The sequence below is a fragment of the Scardinius erythrophthalmus genome (assembly GCF_964197995.2).
Source record: "Scardinius erythrophthalmus genome assembly, chromosome: 1".
NCBI classification, from domain to species: Eukaryota; Metazoa; Chordata; class Actinopteri; order Cypriniformes; family Leuciscidae; genus Scardinius; species Scardinius erythrophthalmus.
In genome coordinates, this window is record NC_138221.1 from 58,961,015 (window position 1) to 58,988,802 (window position 27,788).

Sequence of the window (27,788 nt, forward strand, 5' to 3'; positions counted from 1 at the left end):
TTGTTTAGTTTCTTTGTCGTTGTCACTGCCGGAGTTCTTGTTTGTTACTATGGTTTTTGATTAATCCTCACCTGTTCTCCATTCTTTTAATCATCATCCTCTGTGTATTTAAGCCCTGTGTTCTCTGTTCTTTGTCTCATGTTAAAGTTATGTTTTTGTATCGTGCTTCCTGGATTATTAAATATTGTTTATTGTTCATTCTGTGTTGTGCATTTCTCCTTTTAGATTTACTATTGCAATGCCTGACAGAACACAAGACCGAAATAAGGATCTAAAATATGGATTTGCTGGCCTTCAAGCTGCTTTGTCTAGAGTAAGGAAACAAGAATCTCGAGGACCATACCAGTGACTTTCAAGAACTGGTTTGTCTCACCACCTTCCCCGACTGCCCCGCGTGTGGTTTTTTTTCTAACCAGCCTAAATTAGCAGTTTAAGGTATGCCTGGCTGGTGTTGGTCCTCGAGAGAATTTCGAGAGTTTGTGGAGAGGGTGTTGGTGAATAATGGATTAGCATTCATCTGTCCCACTGAGGACGACATCAGCCCCACTCCAGATCCAGAGCCCAGCCAGCCCCCTACCCAAATCTGCACAGAGAGAAAGCCAATCGCAGACGTGGAGCCAGGGCCTGCCATGATGCATGAGCCAGAAGTATGGACTGAGCGTCCAACACAGTCTGTCCTAGTGGGAGTGCTAGTGGAGTAGGAGGAATGGAGGAAAGCCCCGCCAACACTCCTGCTGCTGAAAGTGCGATGCAGCTTGCCTCTTTAAATGTGTATGAGGATTCTGAAGAGGATTATCTCCGAAGTCTCCTGTCACCACTGGTTCCGCCCAGCTTCAAGTCTCCTGTGTCTCCAGAGATCCCACCCAGTCTCCCTCTCCTGCCTCCTCTTCCAAAGTCAGCCAGTTCCTTGGCCCCGCCTTGGCTGTTTCCCTTCAATCCCTCTGCTCCTTCCCTGACGCCACTCTGCTGTATGGATTTGCCTTGGGTCTTCCAGTCTCCAGCTCTGCCTAATCAAATGGATCTCCAGCCGTCTATCCCGTCACTTTACCTGGCCCGTCGACCTGTTGGCTCACCTGGGCTCCATCGGGGACCATTGTCCTTGCGGCACCACTGGGCTCTCACGTCTCTCCAGCTCCGTCTTGGTAAGACATCACTCTGCCTGTGCCATGGACTTACAGGTCTTCAGATATGCTTCATCCGTCCACTCCTTCAGCCCCGTCAGGCTCCGCCTTCCCTCCAGCTCCACCTTAGTCCTCTGGCACCCTGGCTTTACCTCGGATGCTTGTCAGTACGACTCCGCTTCGGCCTCCAGGATCATTGGTGTTGCTCACTGGCTCTTCGTCTGTGCCCAGGTTTCCACATCCTTTGGCTCAATCTCCATCCATCATCCCTCTGGTGTCGATGGCCAAATCTCCAGCATGGCTCCTCCCTCCGTCAACTCTGCTGTGGGCCCTCGTCCTGTCTGGGTTTTGGATTATCATCCTACCTCTGCCCTGGCTTCACCCACCTTTTTCAATCCCTAGTTTCTAGGATCGTTGTCTCTGTGGTATCTTCCTCAGTCAGATCCTCGTCCTCTTCTAATGACCCCATCCTTCCTCCATCAACAGTTGGAACTTTCATCAGTGCGAGGATATGCCTTCCGGGAGGGGGAGCTACTGTCATGTTCATGTGTTCAATGTCTTGTTTACATGTCCTGTTTCTTTGTCATTGTCACTGCCTGAGATCTCATTTGTTGCTATGGTTTTTGATTAATCCTCAGCTGTTCTCCATTCTGTTAATCATCATCCTCTGTGTATTTAAGCCCTGTGTTCTCCTCCGTTTTTTGTTAAAAGTTATGTTTGTTGTGTCTTTGTATCGTGCTTCCTGAATCATTAAATACTGTGTTTATTGTTCATTCTGCATTGTGCATTTCTCCTTTTGGATTTACTCCTGCAACGCCTGACACCCCCAGAGCCAGATTTAAAAAATGGTGTGAAACTGTTTGGCAATAACAGAACAGAAAATATGCAGAATGGCATTTGAGAGCTGCAGTTGAGGGGAATATTTTCTGTACATTTCTATTATCATTTTGGTTTATTAACAAAATATCTGTATATGACTTCAGAAGATTTGGAATATAGCGCACACTTGGCTACTCTTATGGTTCTTTTTCTTGTATTATTTGGAACTTTTTCGAGGTGTGGAGCAGCATGAAACATCTCCCTTTGTGTTCCATAAAAGAAAGAAAATAAATCAGGTTTGGAACAATATGAGCGCGAGAAAATAATGACAGAATTTATATTTTTCTATACACTATTATAAAGTGATGTTACCAACAAGTAGTTTATAATAATGATAATAATATAATATAATAATAATAATAATAATAACAATAATAATATTGTTCTGTTTTGTTATGCATGTATATTTTGTAATATAACACTGTAAAAAATGTTGCTGCAATTAGTTATAACAACTTAAAATTTGTTGAGATAAATTAAATATCCAACCTAACTAAACTAAACTAAAGTTAACTAAACTTAATATTTTAGGTCAAGCACGAATACATACTTTAAGTCGAACCAACACATTATTTCTTATTCTAATGTTGAAATGTATTTAAATACATTTTTTTTGCAGTGTAGTTGTAAATTAGACTTCTTGATTAAATAAGAAAAAAAAATATTCTGTGCATGTGTTCAAAATTCATACTTATCTAGATGCATTTAGAGTCAGAATACCCTTGTGAAAAAATTAAACATTAAAATACTTTTAAAAGCAGGACTTATTACAGAAATATTATAATTTAAATAAAATGATAAATTATTTAATGTTTTCAGATTAATAATTAATTGCATGTTATTTACAATTAAATTAAAAGTATTATAAATGTATATGAAATGCAGTTAGTTGAACCCACAGACTTGTACATCTAACATCTTTATATGTAATTTCATAATTACTTCTATTGTCTTTAAAATATGGTTAAAGTTATGCTGAATGTACTGACAAGCATTTATGGTAAACTAAAATATACTCTCATGTCATTTCTATTGAAATTGTTTATGTTGTATTTAAATATATTTGTAATTATACATATACATATTAAGTTGCAAATTAGTACATTTAAAATATATTAAATTCAAATGTAATATCAAATAACACTCTACAGTTAAAATTATAATCAAGTACTTTTCATGTGCTTTTAGTATGTTAATCAACATATCAGAATAATTGAACTTTTCGAAAGCATGACAAGATGTTAACAACAAATGATTTAAGATTTTTAATTTGACATTTTTACACAGTTCACTTTTTAAAAGTGTACTTAAATGAATTAAGAAACATATGGAAGTACAGACTCTTTAAATAATATTATATAATCTGGAAGTACTGTTATATAGCACATTTCTTTTTCACAAAGATTAGCCGCTGCATGCTATAAAGTAATTTCAAACTTACCTGCTCTTTTAGGCATGCTTCCAGAGGCTTCTTTGTTTTATTGTTGTTGATGCTAAGAGCTTAGTTTTAAAAAATAATATTAGTCAGATACCACATTACATTAGTTTTCTCATCTCTGTTGATAATGGACAAGCTCTACTGGATGGAATATGGCCTGGAGACATGGGGAATTGAATTCACTCACTTGTCCAAACACCCCACCCAACACAAACACATGACTTCGATTTTGACTGCATGAGTTGCATCATACGGCAGAGGAATCAGTTTCAACTGAAAATACATTTTGTTCATATATGATTTATGCTGGTTATAGTTTTTGTGTTTTTAAAATATATTGTTGTGTATGAAATGCATGTCTCTTATCATCTTAAACACTGATTGTTCGGTCCTTTTTGAACAACAAAAATGTTTTCAAATGACAACAATCCACTAAAATATGTATAGGCTAGGTTGACAAACACAACCAATAAGCTACAGGGCACAAGACAAGTTGGATGGTGACATGTTTGGCTTAATAGTTGGTATAAATTATTTACACCAACACGATAGAGTAATTACAAAACTAAAGGTTATATATATATATATATATATATATATATATATATATATTTTTTTTTTTTTTTTTTTTGGTTGGTTGGTTGGTTGGTTGGTTGGTTGTATGCTATATGCTGGGCTGTAAATGAAATCTGTGTTTTGCCTGTCCTGATGTCTGACACTCAGGGTTGTGTTCCTTTATCTTTTATGACCTACTAATACAATGTTTATCGATTAAAATAACCTCTACAGCTGAACAAAACTGACCATGGCTATAGACGCATGTAAAGCTTATTACATAATTTTTAAAAGTGCAATCTAAATAGTTTTTAATGTAAAAGTGGATTCACAGACATGGAAAAATAAATAAATGAACAAATAAACAAACAAATAAATAAATAAGACATTGTGGGTGATAATTTTTTTCACCCACAAATCCCCGTTGTTAATAATTGAATCATTTAAAACTCATCTTTGATCACCAAACTTGCATATTTAAACGTTTTTTGCTTGAAAAAAAAAAAGTATTCATGCCTTAAAATAGCTCTACACGTTTGACTCATTTAGTTCTATGAATATGCAAATTAGCCCCGCCTCCACTCACTCACACCAGCTTAGAGATCCACTCAGCGAGTGCACAATAGGAACTTATACATGACGGCGACATGGCGAAGGCGTATACATATGAGACATGTATGAAAAATATGTACGTCTAAATAGCCACATCACCTTAAAAGACGCCTGATTCATACGTCATCTCCATGTAGGTTATATCGCCTTTAAAAGCATTTAAAAGTTTGCATTAGTAGATGTATTTGAGTCCCTCTGACCTTTTTAAGTGTATTTTACCTATTGGGTCACCAAAATCTATTTTTAAAAGCTTTTTGTATCAATTGAAATGTCTCCTTTAATAAAGTTTAAAAATAATGACATAGGCTACATGTTATCTTTATATTAGAAATTATCTTTTTTTTTCAGTTGACACCACCTTTTTTGTCATGTCCCTATGAAAGTGTACTTGGGATATGAATAATTAAATTGGAAAATGGTCCATACATTTTGTCATTCCCATGAATATCTGTCTGTGCTTTTTTTACTGGTAATGTTTTTTTCAAAGTAAATTCAATGATTAGTCATTAATGTTATAGGCTATTGCTTTTACGGTCAACTTATTTCCAAACAAGTGGCAATACTGTTTCATATTTCATATATTACTTTTGTTACTTATATATAAGCTGTTACTTTTGTGTTGAAGTGAATTACAACAAATTAAACATGTTTTCTCGTGATCTCGCCTTAATTTTCTTTGTCATTCAACTTTTTCTTCAACATTAAATGAAGTGGAGAACAAGTTATTCTAAGCAACCTTAGTTTCATGTAATAAATACGAGTAATAAATAAAGTAAAAAAAAAAAAAAGGTGATGGTAGAAATGATAGTTTCTTTAATTTGTGACAACAAAGGAATACTAACATAATGGTAACCTCAGACCAAAAAGAGGGGCAATTATAATAGATGTATGAATTTCTGATGCTCAGGAGGAGAACAGCAAATTCTAAACCAGGGGTTGCCAGCTCTGGTCCTCAAGGTCCACTTTCCTGCAGAGTTTAGCTCCAACCCTAATCAGTTCAGAAACCCTGGTTTAAAATTTGATGTTCTCCTCCTGAGCATCAGAAATACATACATATATTATAACTGTATTTGTGGTATATAACCCCTGCTCTAAACCATCAGCCATTTCAACTGAAAGATGAAGGCTGTGATATTAACGTTGCCCAGTAGAGGGAGCTATAGGATAAGGAATCATTTATGCCTAATGTTATTAATTTGGTTTCTATCCATTTGAATGGAAATAAGTGCATTGATTGGTCTAATTCATTTGTGTAACTATTGTGTACTGACAGTATAGTTTAATTTGTGGTTCAGCTGCAGGTCGGGAATCAGGCTAGAGCAGGCTGCGGGTGAAATATCCAAGGCTATTTTTAAAATATCAAATAATGTTTATTGTTTATAATATTTTATTTACATAATTTCTGCATTTTAAAAGTGTGTTGGAACAGGGTTGGAACTGAAGTCGAGGTTAGTAGGACAGTAGCTCTTCAGTAGCTCTCCAGGAGCAGGGAATAGGAGAACTCTGCAGTAGAGACTCCAAAATATGAAATGGGAACATGGGAACCCCTGCTCTACCACAGCAGTGGGTGGAAGAAATAACCAAAAAGATCATGATTTGTATAAACAAGGGGTCAACCCTGCTACCGTCCTGCAGACTTCATTTTCAACCCTGCTCCAACACACCTGTCTGTAATTATCAAGAAACCCTCAACACCTTGGCTGAATCCGAAATCGCCCCCTAAACCCTCATTCACTATTCCCTACGTTAGTCCACTAATACTGTTCACTTGATGGAGTGAATGAAAAGGAGTGAGTGAATTTGAACAGCAGTGTGAATGAGTGCATTGAATAATATTCGCCCATGGTCAAGTTTAAGTAAAATTCCATCAATATATACCGAAGATATCAAAAGTAAAACTCAGAAATGTCACATTCCAGAATATTATGTTGATAAATTATAATTACTGAATCGATGTGTTCATCTTTAAAGTTGTTGTTAATAACTGTGATGATGACAAAATAGCAACTCTGATGGTTTATAATTTGCACATAGTCCTTAATCTATAGGAGACAATGATGAATTTTTAACGTGAATATTGTTTTTTGATTTTATTATGCTTGTAAATAGTGTAGAGATTACATTAATGACATACAACTTTGTATACAATACAAAATATGTAGAAATTTTAGGCTGATTTGGCTGTTGCAACCGGAATGGTGCCAATTAATGTAATACAAACGCATTAGCATGTTTTGAATCATAGATCTAAAATCAGCTTTAACAAATTAAATAAATATGTAGGATCAAAGAAACTAAACAAACAAGAATTCAATGTAGGCCTATTCAAAATATCAACCATATCAAACAAGCAAAAAAAAACTTATTGTCAACAACTCAACAATTCCTCACAGGACATGTCTGGATCAGAGAGAGGCTTCTTATATCCAAACAAAGAGATTGGGCTTAATTAATAAGAAGCCACAGGTATAATCATTAAGATTCGGTCAGTCAATCAAGTCACACTGAAAGGTAGCAGACTTTCTACACAATATGTAAGAACACATAGGAAAGTAAAATAGTCAATGATTGATAGGAAAGCTAGAAAGCTAGAAAAAAACATGAGGGGGAGATATTAATTTATTGTGGTGGCGACGTTAGTGTCACGACGTACCCCTTCTCTCACGTAAAAATAGTCCACTGTCTCCTTCGTTAGGTCATCCAAGGCACTTTCCACACGCCATAGCTTGTGGCGTCAGAAACACCAGTGTATTTGGTTCAAAATACTTAGCAATGGTTTGTCTTAAAGCATATTAAAAACACCACATAAATAAACAACATTAAACTCTGGATTTTCACCACAGGGGGACTTTAAACAACGGAAACTACAGAAGGCCTGGATAGCAAACAAAAGGGAATAAAAAAACATGTTGTTGAGGTTTAGTAATTTGGTCTCAGAGTGATTTATTTAAAACAATTGCTGCATTTTCTGCCAAAATGGTGCAAATAACTGATGTTGAAGCCACGCCATCGGGCGATTAGTTAAGTTTCTTTAATTTTCTTCTCTTTTTGGTATGGTTTGATTGGTTTTAATATGTGGTATGCATTTTTAGAAGGCAAATTTTTATGAAAATATTAAAAATATATAAAAGGAAATAACAAAAACATCACCTCATAATAATACAGTACAGTATACTTTCATTATTATTATTATTATTAACATTTTAAAACACAAAACAAACTTTTTATTATTATTATTATTATATATTTTTTTATTGCAGACAGAACAAGTAACAAACATAGCATACAATATTTTAAAACAAAGAATGACATTAATTGGTAGCAGGGGATCCAAAAATAATATCAAGTTATTTTAAACACGTTTATGACTTTTTGTTTTTTAACAATTTCAGTGAAGACATGAAACAATCAAATTCTAATTTAAATATGGGGATGAATTTAAATATTTTTGTTTATGAATATAAAATTTTGCCAACAGTATAAATAAATTAATGTTTTCAAGACCTTTGTTAACTTTGTTTTCATAATACACAATAATATCTTTTAATGTATAATAGTATTTAATCTTTGCTAAATTAAAGATAAATTCTGCATTCGAAAAACAAATGCGTCAACACCTCTTTCCCACTTTTACAAAAACAACATAAAATATCAGAGTATCTTGCAATTAATGATTTAACAGGGTAAATGGTTTGCAAAATGTTATAATGTATTTCTTTGGTTTTATTATTAATGCAGTATTTAAAGGGGATTAACCAATCAATAATAGAGGTCCAAAAAAGAAAATTCCTCTAGGTGCTATTTTATTTTGTATTTGTAATATTGTACAAATATGTTTATTGCATTTTTTATCAATCAATTCAATGCCGTTTAATATTAATTTTGGATTTGTCATTAATGTGGAGTTACATTGAATATGACTTTTGATAAGATGAATCAGAGTAGGGGAAATAGCTTTAATGACATAATTAAATTCCTTAAAATGCACAGGGAAACTATGGATTTGCATGAATTTTTCGTATGTTTAAAGCTTTCCATAATTATCAAACATATTCATGAGATGATTAATATCCCTGTTAATCCAATTCCTTAAAAATAAGGATTTATTGGCAACCAATATATTGGCAATATTCAAAATAAAGGAAGTGTGAAAAACACAAAACAAACAAAAGCATGAAGTTGAGCTTTGTGACGCAATGTGTGTTACAGGGAAATAGCGCCGTGTAGAAAACATGGCAGAAGCAAGCAGCACACATGGAAGCATAACTTGACTAGTACAGTATGTCATTTATGTATGACATATTTTTTTACAGTCTATGGCCGAGACGAGCTTTACTCAGACAACATCACGCTCTGCAGTGTTTGGGAAGGGCGGTCGCGTCTGTACGGTTGAGATCTATCGCCACTCACAGGCTGCCTCCTCACGCGGATGAAGCGTCACTTTATGTCCATGTGAGTGATTGTCAAAGCCAGTCACTGGCAAAATGTAAAGAAGGGAAATGTAGCCTATTATAACTGTCTGTATTTCTCCTTTTCTACAGTGGCCATATTGCCTGAAAAGATGCTCCTATTGCAACTTCAACAAGTATATTCCTCGGAGTCAAAACCATGCGGTCATGACAGAATGTCTGCAGAAAGAGACACAAACCTTACTGCAACTCAGTCAAGTCTCCCGGTCAGTGTACAGAGATACCTCTAGTGAATTAGCACACTTATAAAAGGATAACTTATTATTACGGAAATAATCTACTTTTAAAAGAATATACATAAGTGCATGTTATTTGCAATTAAATGAAAGTGTATTGTAGTTTAAATTTATATTAAATGCAAGAAGCTGATCTGCTTTTGTGTCCTACTTAAAGGTGATAGTTAAAATAAAAATTCTACTGATCTACTTATTTTTGGTTTGCATGAGCTCCAAGTATATTAATCTATCAATTTCTAAAAGAAATGTGCATTTAAATAGAAAAGAAAATTGTAATTTTATAGAAAAACTACTTTTCTGACCATTTTCCATTGTGGTACAGAGTGGCCATATAGCTTCATTTCCCTAAGAAGAATTTGATTTGTATGATTGAAGCTATTTCATGAAATAAAAACTTAATTGAAAAAATATTTCATGGTTAGAACATAATGCATACCATAGAGGATAAAGCACAATAACACATGAAAGAGAACTTACTCACGGGATTCTCCGTCTGGCATCCAGCTCTATGTGCGCTCAGAAAACCAAATATCAGAAGTTTAGACTGATATGGCTTTAAAACACATAATAAACATTCATGATGATGAAGAACTGCAGTGTCACGTTAGCTTGACCACAATAGAGATGATAATCAAAACCAAACAGCTGTTTTAGTTGTTGGCGGAGAATCCGAGGCACAAGCTGTAAAGGCACAGCCCTCTTCTGGAAAGCGGGTGCCGGGAGCAGTAGCTCATTTGCATTTAAAGATACATGCACAAAAACAGCATGTTTTTCCCTTCCACTCAAAAATGGAGTGGAGTAAAAAAAGGGCATAATAGGTCCCCTTTCATTTTTGGGTGAACTATCCCTTTAATTTGTGCTGTACTGTTCCTTAGGATCAGCTCAGTGTTTTTTGGAGGAGGAACACCTAGCTTGGCTCAGCCCTCCACGATCGCTGCTGTCTTGGAGACGGTTTCCAAAAGCGCCCATCTCTCAGATGATGCAGAGGTCACCCTGGAAGTGAACCCTACACCTGCCGGAAAAGCTAGTCTGAAGGACTTCATGTTGGCAGGAGTTAACCGCTTTTCTATTGGAATTCAGGTAAGCTTGCACACAAACCACAATCTGTCAGATGTTATGTAAACATACTTAGAGTCTCCATAGATCTAATGATATTTTCCACAGTCACTGAATGATGATCACCTGAGGACACTAGGGAGGGATCACAACTCCCAGCATGCTCTCCTCACAGTGTCAGAGGCCAGGACGCTCTGCCCTGGACGTGTGTCAGTGGATGTCATGTTTTCTCTTCCAGGTCAAAGCGTAAAGTCATGGGAGAGTGAGCTGGAGAAATTGCTGCCGATTTGTGACGATCACGTTTCACTGTATCAGCTGACTTTGGAAAGGGGTACCCAGCTTTTCAAACAGGTTGAAACCGGGGAACTAAGCGTGCCTGGTGAGGATGTCACTGCTGACATGTACAAATCAGCACGCAGAGTCTTAGAGAATGCTGGGTTTTGCCAGTATGAGGTGTCCAACTTTGCCAAAAATGTAAGTTTATTAATTTAATTTCTTATGTTCTTATACCTATAAGCTGTAAAAAGTATCAAAATAAGAAGTAGTACTAGCAACACCAAGGTCTTGTGTTTGATTCCCAGGCATGTAATGCACTGCAATTTGCTTTAGATAAAAGTGTCTGCTCAATGAATAAATGCTATGTTATATCATTATTTGAAATGTTTAAGTATAATCTTGGTTTATTGATTATGTGCTCATTGTAGAACGCTGTCAGTGAACACAATATCGGGTACTGGAGGTCCCATCAGTACATCGGTGTAGGCCCAGGTACATTCATGCACATGTACTACTCTTCAAACATTTGGGGTCAGCAAGAATTCTTTGAAAGAAATTAATACTTTTATTTAGCAAGGATGCACAAAATTGATCAAAAGTGACAGCAAAGACATTTCTAATGAAAAAAAAAAAGATTAATAATATCTAGTTCAGTCATGAATCTCTTAAGGCCCAGTTTACACCTGGTATTAAGATGTGTTTTGGTCATTGGATCACAAGTAGATGAGAGAAACAGATTCCCGTTTACTCCTGGTGTTTTAATCTGTCTCTTTTGTCCACTTTCAACCACTTCTGTCCTGATTTCTTCGAGGGGAGGGTCTATGGGTTGGTAAATCTTTGGGCTTTTTCCCGATCTTTCGATATAATGGACAAAATTACATTGCGCAATTTACCCATGAACACGACAGGAGACGACAGGAAAACACCAATCAATTTGATATGATGATTTGATGTTCAGGAAACACTAATTATTATCAATGTTGAAAACAGTTTTTGCTATATACTTAACATTTTCGTGGAATCAATGATACCATTTCAAACATTTGTGGTAAGATAAGAAAAAGAGAGAAATTAATACTTTTATTCTCCAAGAATGCATTAGATTGATCAAAAGTGACAGTGAATACGTTTATTAAAGATTTCTATTTAATAAATGCTTTAATAAATGTAATAAATAAATTTAAGAAATGCAAATAAATGCTGTTCATTGAACTTTCTGTTTATTAGATAATCCTGATAAAAGTAGCACCATTTCCACATAAATGTTAAGCAGCACACGTTGTCAACATTGATAATAATAATGATAATAATTAATGTTTCTTTAGCACCAAACATCATATTAGAGTGATTTCTAAAGGATCGTGTGACACTGAAGGCTGGAGTAATGATGCTGAAAATTCAGCTTTGATCACAGGAATAAATTACATTATAAAATATATTAAAATAGAAAACAATGTTACTGTTTTTACTGTATTTTCGATCAAATAAATGCAATCTTAGTGAGCAAAAAACTAATATATATATATATATATATATATATATATACACACATATATATATATATATATAAAATGTCTTTTTTTTATTAACCTCAAACTTTAGAATGTTTGTGTATAAACTATGATAGACTGATCTTACAGAAACACAGTAAGTTTTGTCATGATCTGTTAGGGGCTCATGGGCGCTTTGTGCCGCGTGCAGTGGGAGGAGCTCAGAGAGAAGCACGAACCCAGACTTTAGAGCCAGATGTTTGGATCCAGGAGGTTCAGCGTCACGGTCACGGGACACGCCGTCGAATACAGCTTGAACATCGTGGCCTGTAAGTGCATCTGACATGTAGTCCACACACAACTAGCTGTGTAAGCAATCGCACAATCTGTTGCTGAGTTATTGAATCAGATCATAATTGTATCTGCAGGCTGGAGGAGGTTTTGGTCATGGGTCTGCGTATGAATGAAGGAATCACCCAGCAGGTAAAATGGACCGCTTCTTAACACAGCATAGTTCAGGTCACATTTCATTTTTACAAAATACATTATTTATACAACATGTTAATATTTAACGGTAGTTTGAAATGCTAATTCTCTTTATATATGAACCAATGCCTTTGATGTTTTTGCTTATGAAATGGTGTAGCACTGGGAGTTATTCAGTCCAGAAGCTGACCTCCAACACATTTTTGGGATGTCAGAAAACGTTCAGGAATTGCTAGCAGACGGTCTTCTAATACTTAATGACAGGTAATGTTTATGGCTACACAACTCTTTTTTCTTTTAAAGTAACCCAAGTGTGATAGTTCATTTTTTACTTGTACATCAGTTCCCACCTGATGCTTACCTTTCTTTTAGGGGTTTGCGGTGTTCTTGGGAAGGATTAGCGTTACTGGACAGCATCTTGCCCACAATGCTGCTAGAATTAGAGACGTTTTTCCAAAGCAGGGTTTCTGTACATCAGCAGGAACACAGACATTCAGAGAAACATGAGCCAGAGATAATGGGTAATAAGGTAAACATGAAACAAATGCATCCATGTGGAGATTGAAGAAGTGTTTACTCTTGAAGAAGGAACGTGGGTCAGTGACGTGACACCCCCATCTATTAATTTATTCACAAATACAGAACATTAAAAAAAAGCATTGCATACATGACTTGAATGCACCTCTTCAATGTAAACATGCTTTTAATTTCTGTATTAAAATTCTGTGTAATTTGTTTAGGGGGTTTGGGATGCATAAAGTAAAAAGTCAGGATGAAATGATCTTTATATATTTAAGAAGAATTCAATTCTATATTTTCTAAAAACATGTCTCATTGTAAACCATTCATCCTTGCTTACAGTTAATTTAATTTTTTTGACCTTGTGATGTTTAATCAAGATCTCTCTGGTGACATATGCAGGACTTGTCCAATCATTTAGTCTGCCTAAACCCCGCCCACATCTCAAAATCCAATCAACCATCAATGCATAAAACCAAGTTCCCATCCTACTTTTTTTCTTTGTCAATAATCTGTATGACGATTGAGGCGGGGCTAATTTGCATATTCATAGAACCAGGTATACTAAAAGACACAAGGGTGAGGAGTAACATTTAAATATGCATTTTTTATGATCAAAGATGAGTTGTAAGGGATACAATCATTGACTGCAGGGGGACTTTAAGTAAATCACGTTTTACTTTAAAAATAATGATTAAGATGTGTATTCAAGGTTGAAGGAAAATGTGTTATTTTTACATGACGGTTAAGGTCCGTTCACACCAAGAACAATAACTATAACTATATCTGCCTCCACACCAACGGATGATATCATTCTGTTAATTATAAGTGTGTGCTGCAGTTTTTGTTGTCTGTCGCTTTAAAAGGATGGATTGCGATTGGCTGTCAGTGTTTTTATCGTTCTTCAGCTGGAAAAAAATTGTTCAGAATGTGAATCCAACTATATGGTTTCTCTGTACCATTATCGCTATTATTGTGGCGTGGACTTATTATAATATGGAAGCATATTTCAATTTGAAAAATACACTGAACAAAATTATAAACGCAACACTTTTGTTTTTGCCCCCATTTTTCATGAGCTGAACTCAAAGATAAGACTTTTTCTATGTACACAAAAGGCCATTTCTCTCAAATATTGTTCACAAATCTGTCTAAATCTGTGTTAGTGAGCACTTCTCCTTTGCCGAGATAATCCATCCACCTCACAGGTGTGGCATATCAAGATGCTGATTAGACAGCATGATTATTGCACAGGTGTGCCTTAGGCTGGCCACAATAAAAGGCCACTCTAAAATGTGTAGTTTTACTGTATCAGGGGTCCATGGGGCCCTGAAAAAAAAAAGGTTGTGTATTGTGGAATTTTGGTCCACTCCTCTTAAATGACTGTGTTGCTGTATATGGGCAGGACCTGGAACACTCTATCGTATACGCTGATCCAGAGCATTCAAAACATGCTCAATGGGTGACATGTCCATGCTGCTCATGCAAGAACTTCTAAAACTTAAAAAGAAATGAAACCACAAATATTAATAAAAATCTTGTTTTACCTCAATGAACCAGAATACAAACCTAGGTTTAATTTATAAACAAATCATAAAAATATCAAACACTCAGATTGCATACGAATCCACAGGGTAGAGAATCACGCAAAACACTAGATTAGAGGTTAAAAAAACAGCGGCATCCACAGGCGTCTAAAACAGTCAGCCGTGTGAACAAGGCTGTGAAACAGCAGCACAAAACGGGCATATGAAACAGTAGCTATACCGCTCTCAGGCCGCACCTTAAATACAAAAAGGTGATACGAGCACAAATAAACGTTAATAAATTGTCCAGATTACAAAAACCCACAATAAACTTCTTACCTCCCAGATGAAATCTTACTCTACAGGAGGCTTTTTGTTAAGTGTGCTCGCCACCCCCCCCCCCCCCACACACACACACACACACACACAAGTCCCTAATAACAAATACATCATTGAACTATGAATCGCGTCTATATAGGAGAGCAATTCACCAGGAAAAAGCGTCAGGAAATAAAACGCCAATAGACCTTTACGGCCCACAGAACATGAACATATAGAGGGAGAATGACACGACCACACTTAAACCTAACGCGCCTCAGTAATTGCGCCACACAGGTGTGTTAAATGTCAAGACGCAGCGCTGCGCCATTGGGCGTTTCTTCCCATTTGAGAGGTACAACCATAAGGATGAAAAAAAATCATTCTAATGAACCAAGAGCCAGAGAAAATATTAAAAACACTCTACCTGTCACGCATGCATGCTGTTGTCTGCAATTGTTACACTTAAAATATGATATAATTCAGGAATGTGAAACGATGGACACAGTGAACTTGATTGCTTGTCTGATCTATGAAATCTGAAGTGATTGTATCCTGGGGGATTTATCATATTTGCCATTTAAAGTTACTCCTCTTCAAACCACCCACATGCTCAGTCAGAGAAGGTCACTGAAGAATCATGAATTATTCAACTTATTTCATGTAGAAACCCAATTAAAATATATTTCATCCATGTAGTTGAGACATTATCGTATCAAAAGGCTGTTGTTACGGTCCTTAATATAAATGTCTAGGGTTCAAGGGACACATAACATAAGAGATGGACAACGACTAGCGTGATCCAAATAAAGGATTTATTACAACACAAACAATGCCGCTGTCCATGGTGCTGATCGAGCGCCTTCTGCATTTACAAATCATTATGCAAATATCCGTGGATGCGCTAAAACGTCTATATGCTTCTTTGTCTTACTATTGATGCAGGATGTCATTTCTTTGCAGGCATATTAATCACTGCATTCATGAATATTCAAAGTCTAACGCGTGATTCAGTTTCTTTCTACATCTTGTTGTGTAACTTATATTATGCAAAGCGCGATTGTATTGTCAGGGATTCACACATATGAATGCGTGGGCGCATTTTCTTACTAATGCGAGAGAATTTACCCCAGAACAGCGATGATGACTCAAGCCACTGCAGACGATGAGAAGCAAGGCTTCACCGCCCACAACTTTCTTCCCGTTGTTCATCCAAAAATTATTGTGAGGTTTGTTCTAGAAATAGACGCGTAGAGGCTGGTGCAAAAAGTGAGGTGAGGTGAGATGGGGTACACGTTATAAATATGTACAGTATTATGACTCATGATGAAGTGGTGTTACGTTCTCTCGTTTGTCATAACCGATTTGCTGAAAAGAAACTTTTAAGCGGATGCATTGTTTGCAATGACTCTGAACAAACTCACGCATAATGAGGGGAAACACGACGCATTATTAAGGACAATTTTATTGTTGTCTGTTATACATGACAAAGTGGAAACAAATTTGAGGTAATGGAGGTTTATTCATTTTCAAGAAAAAAAGCAACAACAGCGCGTTATGCGTCTTTCATTGTTGTCTTAAGTAGCCTAGCAAACGTGCAAACAAATGTGAGGTATAATACACTCAATATAAAGAAAACATGCATACTTCTCCCTTATACAACATTTTCCAGTTGGAAATACATGCGTCAGTATCTGCGTTTTGAAACTGGTCCAAACTTGCCATGAACTGCACTGAAAAATTGGTAAAATATGGTTTTATTCATATAAGTCATTCATATAAGTCAAAATATGATTTAACAGCACTGAATCAACGAAAATACATTAACTCATGCGGCAAAACCCATTTTATTTGTTAAAGTGGCTAGAAATGGCTATAAATTGGTTACCACACTTTACTGCGTGGTTGTATATTCACACTTAAAAAGTTTATAAGAGCATTTTTTGCAGCAATGCCATAGAATAACCACTTTTGGTTCCCCAAAGAACAGTTCTTAAAATAACATAGAACCACAGATTCCAATAAAGAACCTTAAAGTTTAGCTGGTTTGTTGCTGGTCTACCAGTTGGTCTACCAGTTTACACCAGCTAATGACCAGTTTAGACCAGTAACACCATCTAAAGCCTGCTTTTCCTGCAGGGTTTTAAAGACATTGCACAAATACTTTGAAATCTGTCCTCTGGTCCAGCCAGGGACTTATAGAATTTAATAATTCTTACGTAGCTGAATAATTATTATTCATAGGTTTGAAACAGAGTCCCTATAGCGTTACTCTTTTACTGTATTTGGCACCTCTCAATAGGTGTACTTCTTTTAGGGGTGCTCGGCCCCATCACTCGCCGCAGATCGCTACTGAAACTCGGTCTGCGCGCGAGCGGTTGCACCGCCCCACACGGCTCATTCACGGCTCTTTTGTTTCTCTTTCTGCTGCTCAGCGCATGATACGTGTGAATGGAGATGTCTCGATGGAGAGAGGGTCTGGTTTCTGTGGGGAGCCCTCCCAGCACCGCCAGGGCTTCGAACATCTCCTCCAGGTTGGTGCGGTCTTTAGCGGACACCTCAAAAGAGACCCTGTCCTCTCCGAGAAACCGGGAGACATCTGAGTGTCGCACGGCTCTCGAAGAGTTTAAGTCAGTTTTATTGCCACAGATTATGATTGGTATCTGTCTGTTTTCTTTGGACTTGGTCAGCTTGGATTTGGCCGTGACAATCTCCTCGCGTAACGAGCAGACCTCAGTGAAAGACTCTCGGTCAGTCACGCTGAACACCAGCAGGAATATGTCACCTGTTGAGGATATAACAAGAAATTAGAACTCAGTAAATAGATATTGTTAATCGAATAAAAAACGGTACATAGGCTATATATACTGACCGGTCAGAATAGTCAGTCTTCGCTTGGCAGGGAAGTCTCTCTCTTTGGACGCGTCCAGGATATCTAGCTGGTATCTCTCTCCTCGGATGTGGAACAGTTTGCTGTGAAAGTCTTCGGTCGTGGGCTCATAATGTTCCTCGAATCCATCATCGCCGAGGAAACGGCGTATAACCGCCGTTTTTCCCACTCGGGGCGCGCCGAGCACGACTATGCGCCTGTAATGACTGGGTTTCACGCTGACCAGATCGTCGTTTTTACTCTCATATCTCATATGCTTTGTTTTATGGAGCTGAGAAGCGGAGAAGGGGTCCAGAGATCTCCGTGGTTTGCGTTCAGAGGACGAGGGTCTCTTTCCAGTGCTGGAGGAGCGCACCACTCCTGGATGTCTCCAGTGCGTTGCGCACTGCAAATGCTTTTCAACTGTTGCTTCGGAATGATAGCTGCAACAGGAGAGCGTCGCGGTGCCAGCAACTGAAAGAAGAGCTTTATCAGTTGTGTTCACCTCCATGCTCCTTGTTAGTATCATCCAGAACGACTGGTTCTGTGCTCTCGGTGCAGTGAGTTGTACAGTACGCGCTTCCCGCAGTGCTTTTATATGCTGAGGGTGGATGGGTGGTGTCGTGTGGTGCGTCATTCAACGCTTATAGATTTGGTTTCTTCTGGTGAATCTGAACAATGCTGCTGCCTATTTAAGGTATTAACCACCGCAGTGTTACTTGGATCTGAGCCATTCTTATGCAGAGCTACAGATTTTCAGCACTACTTAAAACAAGAAGACTGAAGAAGTCAAACGTTTTCCAGTTTAAGTTTGATTGAAAAAATGCCCGAAAACCTTAAGGATTGGCATAAATACGCATTTGTAAAAGTTAGCAACATGATTGTTAGATATTGTCTTTATAATAAAAAAAAAACATTAAAAAAATTGGGTAGATTTTTTGTATGTTTTTGAAAGACGTTTCTTATGCCCACGACTGCATTTATATGAACAAAAAGAAAGTGAAAACTTAAAAATATATATAAATATGTGAATATATGAAATGTAAATATATTTTGAATATAAATTATATATAGCTATAGTCTTCTGCTCACTAAGATTGCATTTATTTGATCGAAAATACAGTAAAAACAGTAACATCTGAAACAATTACAATTTAAAATAACTGTTTTCTATTTTAATATATGTTGTAATTGCATGTAATTTATTATTATAAATATAAAATAAAATGTAATTTATTCCTGTGATCAAAGCTGAATTTTCAACATACTCCAGTCTTCACTGTTACATGATCCTTCAGAAATCAATCTAATATGATGATTTGATGCTCAAGAAACATTTATTATTATTATTATTATTTATTATTATTATTATCAATGCTGAAAAGCAGATGTGCTGCTTTATATTTTTGTATAACTGAAAACATGTTTTTCAGGACTATCTGATGAATACAAAGTTCAGCATTTATTGGGAATTGAAGCCTTTTGTAACATTATAAACAGTGTTGGTAACCCATTGCAAGTAACATGTAATCAGATTACTTTTTTCAAGTAACTAGTAAAGTTACATATTACTTTTAAATTTACAGCAAAATATCTTAGTTACCTCTTCAAAAAGAAAATGCAAGAAATATAATTTATTTTTTGTTATTAAAAACCAAACAAGCCAGCCCAGCCCAGGTGAGGAAAAAGTAATGCAAAAGTAATGTAACACATTACTTTCAATAAAAAGTAACTAGTAGTTTCTTTTTTAGGGAGTAACGCAATATTGTAATACATTATATTTTAAAAAGTAACTTTCCCCAACACTTTCTCTCTGAATAAAAGTAGCTCCCAAACTTTTGACTGGTAGTTTTTATTTCATTGAAAAAATGGCCAGTTAGTTCCTCTCTGCCAATGAAAGAAGTATCGATAGTTCCAGAGAAACCAAGCTTTGCATGTCAGAGAGAAACACAGTCTAAAAGCTCACAGACTCTGGTCTGGAATGTCATGAACAGATAAGCAGACAGTTAAAAGTCCCAGTACTGTTATGCTAAATATCATCACTCTTATAACACTGCTCCGCCAATCAAACACACAGACCTGAACCAAATGTTGTATAACGATATATTTGGCTTCAGTTTGATGTGATGTATAGCTGCGTGAATAGCATGTGGGTGGAAACATTTTAGTTTATTTCCCTCAGTCGTCTGGATAATTGTGGGGTTGCTAATGACTGACTTTCCAGAAAAAAGCTACGAATTGGATAATTATTGAACACAAGCATTATTTTTTCAATTAGCGGATGATTTTCAGATGAAAAGCTTGTGTGTGGGTGCTCGGAAACATTTGGTCAAAGAGGTGCAGGTTTATCCGCATCTGTTTTTTGTGTGTGTCTAGATGAGGTGGGTCCCTCGGGAATTGCATCTATATGAATGATTTCACATTCCATTAATCCCTGTCTGCGTAATGATGTTGATGGCTCTCTTTTAATAGAAATAGAATAACAGCTGACATTAATAGTGCGATGAAACTAATCGAAGCATCACGACAATGATAACAATATATAGATATGATCACGACCACGATTCTCTCTTGCAGCTGAAACTTGAGCAAACTTATATATAAATAATATACTTTATCAGTGTGAACTGAATGCAATGTTTTCGGACTTAAAGGAGAACTCCGGTCAATTTTAACATTGAGCTCATTTTTTTGTACATTTGGAGTGCTGTCAATACAGAGAACAACGACAAAAATCGGTGTTGCCTACACCGTGTTATTGTATTTTTAAAATTTTCACCCTGTTGACTTCAATAGGGCAAGCTTTAAACCTGCTTTTAGCCTCTTAACATCCTTGATGTGTCATTACAAGTGCACAGCTATATGTGAGTGATTCCTTCGGAGTGAACACAGTGAATCTGACTGCAGTAGATGTGAAAGATATGTATAAAAATGATGTTATTCAAGCCAGCGCAAATACCTGTGTTTACATCCTGTTTTCGGTTGAAGTCCAAAGTAGTCGATTGCCGAGTTCAAGCGCGTGATCATAATTAACTAAACCAATGCGCGTGAACTCGGCAATCGACTACTTTGGACTTCAACCGAAAACAGGATGTAAACACAGGTATTTGCGCTGGCTTAAATAACATAATTTTATACATTTCTTTCACATCTACTGCAGTCAGATCCACTCGTGTTCACTCTGAAGGAATCACTCACATTTTCTGTGCACTTGTAATGACACATCAAGGATGTTAAGAGGCTAAAAGCAGGTTTAGTACTTGCCCCATTGAAGTCAACAGGGTGCAAATTTTAAAAATAGAATAACTCGGTGTAGGCAACACCGATTTTTGTCGTTGTTCTCTGTATTGACAGCACTCCAAATGTAAAAAAAAATGAGCTCAATGTTAAAATTGACCGGAGTTCTCCTTTAATTGCATGCTATTTACAGTTAAATGAAGATTCATATTAAAGGCAATTAGTTGAACTTTAGAGTGCTTTTTGACCCACTTAAGTAAGTTCTTTATGTAATTTTATAATTGCTTCATTACTGTCTTTGAAATATGTGGTTAAAGTGCACTGCTGAATGTGCGGACAAACATGGTAAAAAATAAAAAATACTTTAATGTCATTTCTACTGAAACGTGTATGTCATATATTTAAATATTCAAATATATAATTTTAAATATATTAACTTTAAATTTAATATCAAATAATACACATACAGTTATTGTTAGAATAAAGTACTTTACACATGCTTTAGTTTGTTAGCCACTAGCCACATCAAATAAGTACATCAAAATAAGTGCACTTTAAAGGAAATCTTTTAGGTTGACATCAAAGGTGCTCTTTTTAAAAGTGTACTTAAGTGTGTTAAGAAACATAGTCATGAAAGTGGCCTTTCATTTCATCAATACTAATTTATCTGCAAGTGCAGTTAAAAAAACACACTTTTAAAATTTGAAGTACACTAAAAGTGCACATTCAATACAATTAAGTGCACTTCTTTTACACAAGCAGTCAGTTAGTCAGCAGTAATAATGCAAAACATGGTGCAAAAATATGATATATCATAATTTTCAAGAAATATCAAGAACATTCTGGCTGTATGAGAGCAAGTCTGCACATATGTACGAATTGGGCTAGGCATTATTAACAGACTCAGGACAAATCCTGACCTTATTCAGCGTGAACACCTACATCTCAGCTCAACTTCCGTCAAGGCCACACTGAATGGACTGAATTGGTGAATGTGCTTTGCCTTTCTTTTACAATGCTTACCTTGGAGTGCTTGAGACTAAATGTTCTCTGCTGAGAATGAAATATACATAACCATGGCAACTGTGCACTTTATAGCACTGGTTTCCAGAGTCTATTTAACTCTTAAAAGCTGAGGCTATCTCTATTGTGAGCCATCACAATATCACTCCTATAGAAGGCCTTTTATTGAAATTGTATGTCCTATGCTTTACATTGCTTTGAGACATTCTTAGAACTTACAAAAGCTGAAGGCATGTATGTCACGAATGGTTTTTGGTTTGTTGAATTCACCTATATAAAGGAAAGCAGTAAATGTATTCACAGAACGTAAAATGTAAAGGTGCTATAGCCTAAAATTTGAATTAAGTCTTAAAATAACTTAACTTGTGTCAGCTCGAGAACATGAAAAAAAGAGAACGCGCCAGAGCTCGTAAAACAAGATTCAACATCAGCTTGGCTTTTTGGAGATGGTGAGAACTGAGGGATCTGAAATGTTTTTATTACTCAACTGGTGAGTTATTTTATTGAACAGATAAATTGCCACATGTAGCTCTCTGATATAGTTCATTGTAAAACATTATCTAGTGTGAATCGTTTCATTATGGTTGTTGTAGTGCTGTGCTGGAATTTGCAACCGCCTAGCAACACTATAGCAACCACTCAGAGCACCCTAGCAACCGCCTAGCAACGCCCTAGCAACCACCCATGATACCTTAGCAACCGCCAAGCAAACGCCCAGAGCACCATAGCAACCACCTAGTAACACCATAGCAACACCCTAGCAACCACCCAGAATACCCTAGCAACTGCCTAGCAACACAATAGCAACCACCCAGAACACCTTAGCAACTGCCTAGCAACCACCCAGAACACCCTAGCAACGCCCTAGTAACCACCCAGAATACCTTAGCAACTGCCTAGAAACTACCCAGAACACCTTAGCAACCGCCTACCAACACCAGAGCAACCACACAGAATACCATAGCAACACCATATCAGCCACCCATGATATCTTAGCAACTGCCAAGCAAACGCCCAGAGCACCATAGAAACCACCTAGTAACACCATAGCAACACCCGAGCAACCACCCAGTATACCCCAGCAACTGCCTGGCAACACCATAGAAACCACCCAGAACACCCTAGCAACCACCCATAATACTTTAGAAACCACCTAAACCACAACATAGCAACCACCTAGCAATACCATAGCAACCACCCAGAACACCTTAGCAACTGCCTAGCAATGCCCTAGCAACCAGTCAGGATACCCTAGCAACCACCTAGCAACACCATACCAACCACCCAGAACACCCTAGCAACCGTTTAGAGCTACCTAGCAACCATATTACAACATATAGAAGCCATATTTCACCCCCACAATATCTTACAGACATGTTTGTTGGCTCGTATGCAGTCATGCAGAACACACTAGCAACCGAGTGCTGAGTTTTACCACCGCAAGCACCACTCACATTTTATTCAGGAAATGTACATTCTAGTTATGGTTGTTGTCGCTGTGCTGGAATTTATTTTCAAGGAAGTACTGTGTCTATTAATGTTTAAAGCTACAGTAACGTCTTTAGTTAGTCAGATCCTTTCTAAATCTAAACTGGTTATATCTTTTAAGCTTACTGAATGTTTTATGAGCAGTATGATAATCATATTCATCTGCACAGTCACGCAGAACCGAAGCAACATTCATGCAGTTTTGTTTTTGCACCACTAGAGGGACAAAAGTTACATCGCACCTTTATATACAAACACACCTTGACACCAATAATTTTACTAAATAAATTAAAAGTAATTTACAAGATTAAACAGAATGAATTAAAAACAAAAGTGTAAACTGACAAATGGTCACAATGCAACCATATTAATAATTCATGTCCTGACGGGAGAGAACAAATGGAACTATACCATAGAAAAAAAAAAAAAGAAAAAAAATCAGTGTAGGCCTAATAGAAGTAAAAAATAAATAAATAAATAAAGGCCTTAATCCAAATCACCTGCATTTTGTTGCTTTGACTTCAAAATCATAGTATAATGTAACAGAAAATCAGAAAATCTTCTTGGTGATAGTTTACTTTTGTTACTGAAAATAAAATGCATTTCTTGCTTGATAATTTAAGAATTAATATTCACACTAAGATGAATTTTTAACAGAATATTATGTCCGCTACTAATGTAAGAATGTTGTTCTATTTTGGAACTATTTGATCATAAGTACTCATAAAAAATCTTGTACAAACCAAGTGTTGCCATGTGAGGGCAGCAAAGGCGTGATGGCCAACTTTCTTTTCCATATTTCCTCTCATGTTTGTCACAGGCAAAAACATATTTCAATCAGTGAATTGTAAAAACACGTGGACTGTCATGACTCTGTGTGTGTCAGATGAAGGCCAGGACTGTGTGTAGGCTAATGATTGGCAGGAGGAAGGGTTGTGTTATGTTAAATGCAAAAATACACCAACAAGCAACAATGTAAAAAACAAAACGTGAAAAGAAGTTCACCACATGGAATGTGTATTCTGCTATGGAGATAATACAGTTTTACTCATTAGGAAATGTTTTAATGACACGCCTAGATTTGCAACATTCCTGCTCTCATTACACATAGGTAATGTCTAAAAAGTATGGCTTGAAACTCGTTATAGTTTAACTTTTTTTTCAGCAATGGTTAGTGAAAGGATGTTTTCTTATTTGGAAAATGTTGTCAACCACATGAGGTCAAACTACTATTATGTGCTGTGTTATTGGACATTTACGTTCTTCTGTGCACCAATGCTGCATTAATGATCAAAAATACAGTAAAAACAGTAGTATTGTGACAAATTATTATAATTTAATATAACTGTTTGCTAGTGTAATGTTTATTCCTGTGATCAAAGCTGAATTTTCAGCATCATTACTCCAGTCTTCAGTGTAACATGATAATAATTCTATTAGTAATTATTATCTAGTAATGATTATTAATAATTATTCATTAGTAATAATTCTAATATGATGATTTGATGCTCAAGAAACATTTATTATAATTTCTTATATCAATGTTCACTGTAAAAAGTGAACAGTTGGATCAACTTAAAAAAATTACTTCAATTGGTAACACCTAAAGAAATTGTTTTCTCAACTTAAATTATCACTATTTATCGTGAAAAATGTGATAATTTAAGTTGAGAAAACTTAATTTCTTTAGGTGTTACCAATTGAAGTAATTTTTTTTAAGTTGATCCAACTGTTCACTTTTTACTGTTCTGCCTAATATTTTTGTGGAAACCATGATATTTTTTTTCAAGATTCTTTGATGAATGCTAAAAAAGAAAAACATTTATTTCAAATGGAAATCGTGCAAAATTATAAATGTTTTAACGGATAACAAGTAGCGCAAGTTACAAATTACTTTTTAAACTAAAATGTTTTCCCATGTACTGACTGACAGCTCTTCTGTCCCCATGTTGAGAGAAATCATAAGTTCAGACTCAGAGGCATAAATAATTTTTTTCCTACTATGGAAGTCAATAGTATGGAAGCTTGTTTCCGCCACAAAATAAAAAAAAATAAAAGATAATTGCGACTTTTTATCTCACAATTGCGAGTTTACAAAAAAAAGAGATATAAAGTCAGAATTGCGTGATATAAAGTCAGAATTCTGAGATATAAAGTCAGAATTGCGTGATATAAAGTCAGAATTCTGAGATATAAAGTCAGAATTGCGAGATATAAAGTCAGAATTGCGTCTTATAAAGTCAGAATTCTGACTTTTTTTCTCGCAATTGCGACTTTATATCACGCAATTCTGACTTTATATCTCAGAATTCTGACTTTATATCACGCAATTCTGACTTTATAACACATAATTGCGAGTTTATATCTCGCAATTCTGACATCTTTTCTCAGAATTGTGAGATACAAAGTCCAATTCTAAGGGGAAAAAAAAGACGGACTTTTTTTTTTTTTTTACCTCAGAATAGTTTATATCTCACAATCCTGACTTTATATCATGCAATTCTGACTTTATATCTCCCAATTGCGTGATATAAAGTCAGAATTCTGAGATATAAAGTCAGAATTCTGAGATATAAAGTCAGAATTGCGTGATATAAAGTCGCAATTGCGAGAAAAAAGTCAGAATTCTGACTTTATAACACGCAATTGTGACTTTATTTCACGCAATTCTGACTTTATATCTCGCAATTCTGACTTTATATCTCAGAATTCTGACTTTATAACACGCAATTGCGACTTTAAAACACGCAATTCTGACTTTATATCTCTCAATTCTGAGAAATAAAGTCAGAATTGCGAGATGTAAACTCGCAATTGTGAGATAAAAAGTCGCAATTATCTTTTATTTTTTTTTATTTTGTGGCGGAAACAAGCTTCCATACAATGGCTACCGTCAACTCTTTCATTACCAACATTCTTCAAAATATATTTTGTGTTCGGCAGAAGAAAGAAACTCATGCAGGTTTGAAACAACATGAGGGTGACTTTCCCTTTAAGATTAATTTCCGTTTGTCTTCTGTCAATTTTGAGGGGAAGAAATGATCGGAATTCTACTTTGGCAATCGTTCAGACTGTCTGTGTCGATCCACTAGAAAGAGAGTATCAGTTTGGCAAGATCAGAGCTGGTATTTCCAGAAACACTCGCTTGGCCAAAAACACTTGTCACAAGGAAGCTTTGAATAGGAATTCTCGTCTTTCTCCTGCTTTCGTTCCTTCTCACTGTTTGTGCATTTATGATAAAGAGTCGGAGTGTTCTAGTGATTCCAAACCAAGTACGTGTACTTGGAAAGATTTTTGTTTTCCTTCATTAAACCCATTAAATACACACACACACACACGCACGCACGCACGCACGCACGCACACACACACACACACACACACACACACACACACACACACACACACACACACAATGGATTAAAATTAGTTAACAATAACAACAATTAGTTAACAATGGATTAGTTTAGTTTTCAATTCTTTGTATTTAATTAAAAAATAAAATAGCATATAGGCCTAATATGTGCCGTACAGTGTACTCACTTTAACAGTGATGACTTTAATAATAGCCTATCAATTATAATGGTAATTTAGATTGCACATTGCAGTTTGATGTCGATGAGTGTTTCTGATGGGGCTGCAGGGGTATGAAGACATAAGAGGAAACACTTTTCTACAGCGCAATCACACCCTACCCCCTCTAGAAAATAATGAATAAATCATGAACATAAATGGTAGGTAGGTTTGTGGGAAGAGTCATAAGTAATTTAACCCCCTCCCCCCCCATCCCATCATTTCCATTAGAGCACATTAGACAATTTTTTTTTTCATTAGACGTTTTTTTTGCTAACGAAATACAGCCACAAATCACATGCTTGTTTTGAGACCTATTAGATATTTTAGATAAACTATAACTATTATAAAATGAAGCTAATGTGAAAAGTAGCTATTTTATACACATTAACCTCTTAAACACCCCCCCCCCCTCTTTTTGCACAGACATGAAAAGGATTAAAGGCTAAAAGGATTTAAAGTACCCTGTCGATGGTAATGCAATATCCGATTCGAGTTTTTAAGCTTTCAACTGATACCTAATTAAATTTATGATGATTAGCCTACCAAAAATGTGAAAAGAAAAAATGCAATTAAGTGGTTAAATGTTTTTTTTTTGTTGTTTTTTTGTTTTTTGTTT

At 36.1% G+C, this 27,788-nt stretch overlaps 2 protein-coding genes across 2 annotated transcripts; one reads left to right on the plus strand and one right to left on the minus strand.

Moving 5' to 3' along the window:
* The first annotated feature begins 8,810 nt into the window (after positions 1 to 8,810).
* Positions 8,811 to 14,691, plus strand: rsad1 (radical S-adenosyl methionine domain containing 1). The gene is made up of 9 exons (XM_081364007.1): positions 8,811 to 9,057; positions 9,147 to 9,280; positions 10,186 to 10,390; positions 10,475 to 10,840; positions 11,071 to 11,134; positions 12,314 to 12,461; positions 12,561 to 12,615; positions 12,779 to 12,882; positions 12,991 to 14,691. Exons 1-9 carry the CDS (start codon positions 8,887 to 8,889, stop codon positions 13,181 to 13,183), a joined length of 1,440 nt encoding a protein of 479 aa, XP_081220133.1. The 5' UTR covers positions 8,811 to 8,886; the 3' UTR covers positions 13,184 to 14,691.
* A 2,566-nt stretch (positions 14,692 to 17,257) lies between these two features.
* Positions 17,258 to 18,361, minus strand: rasd2a (RASD family member 2a; the record flags this gene model as incomplete). Its single annotated transcript, XM_081364018.1, has 2 exons — positions 17,258 to 17,766; positions 17,854 to 18,361. 2 exons carry the CDS (start codon positions 18,359 to 18,361, stop codon positions 17,258 to 17,260), a joined length of 1,017 nt encoding a protein of 338 aa, XP_081220144.1.
* Positions 18,362 to 27,788: the final 9,427 nt, after the last annotated feature.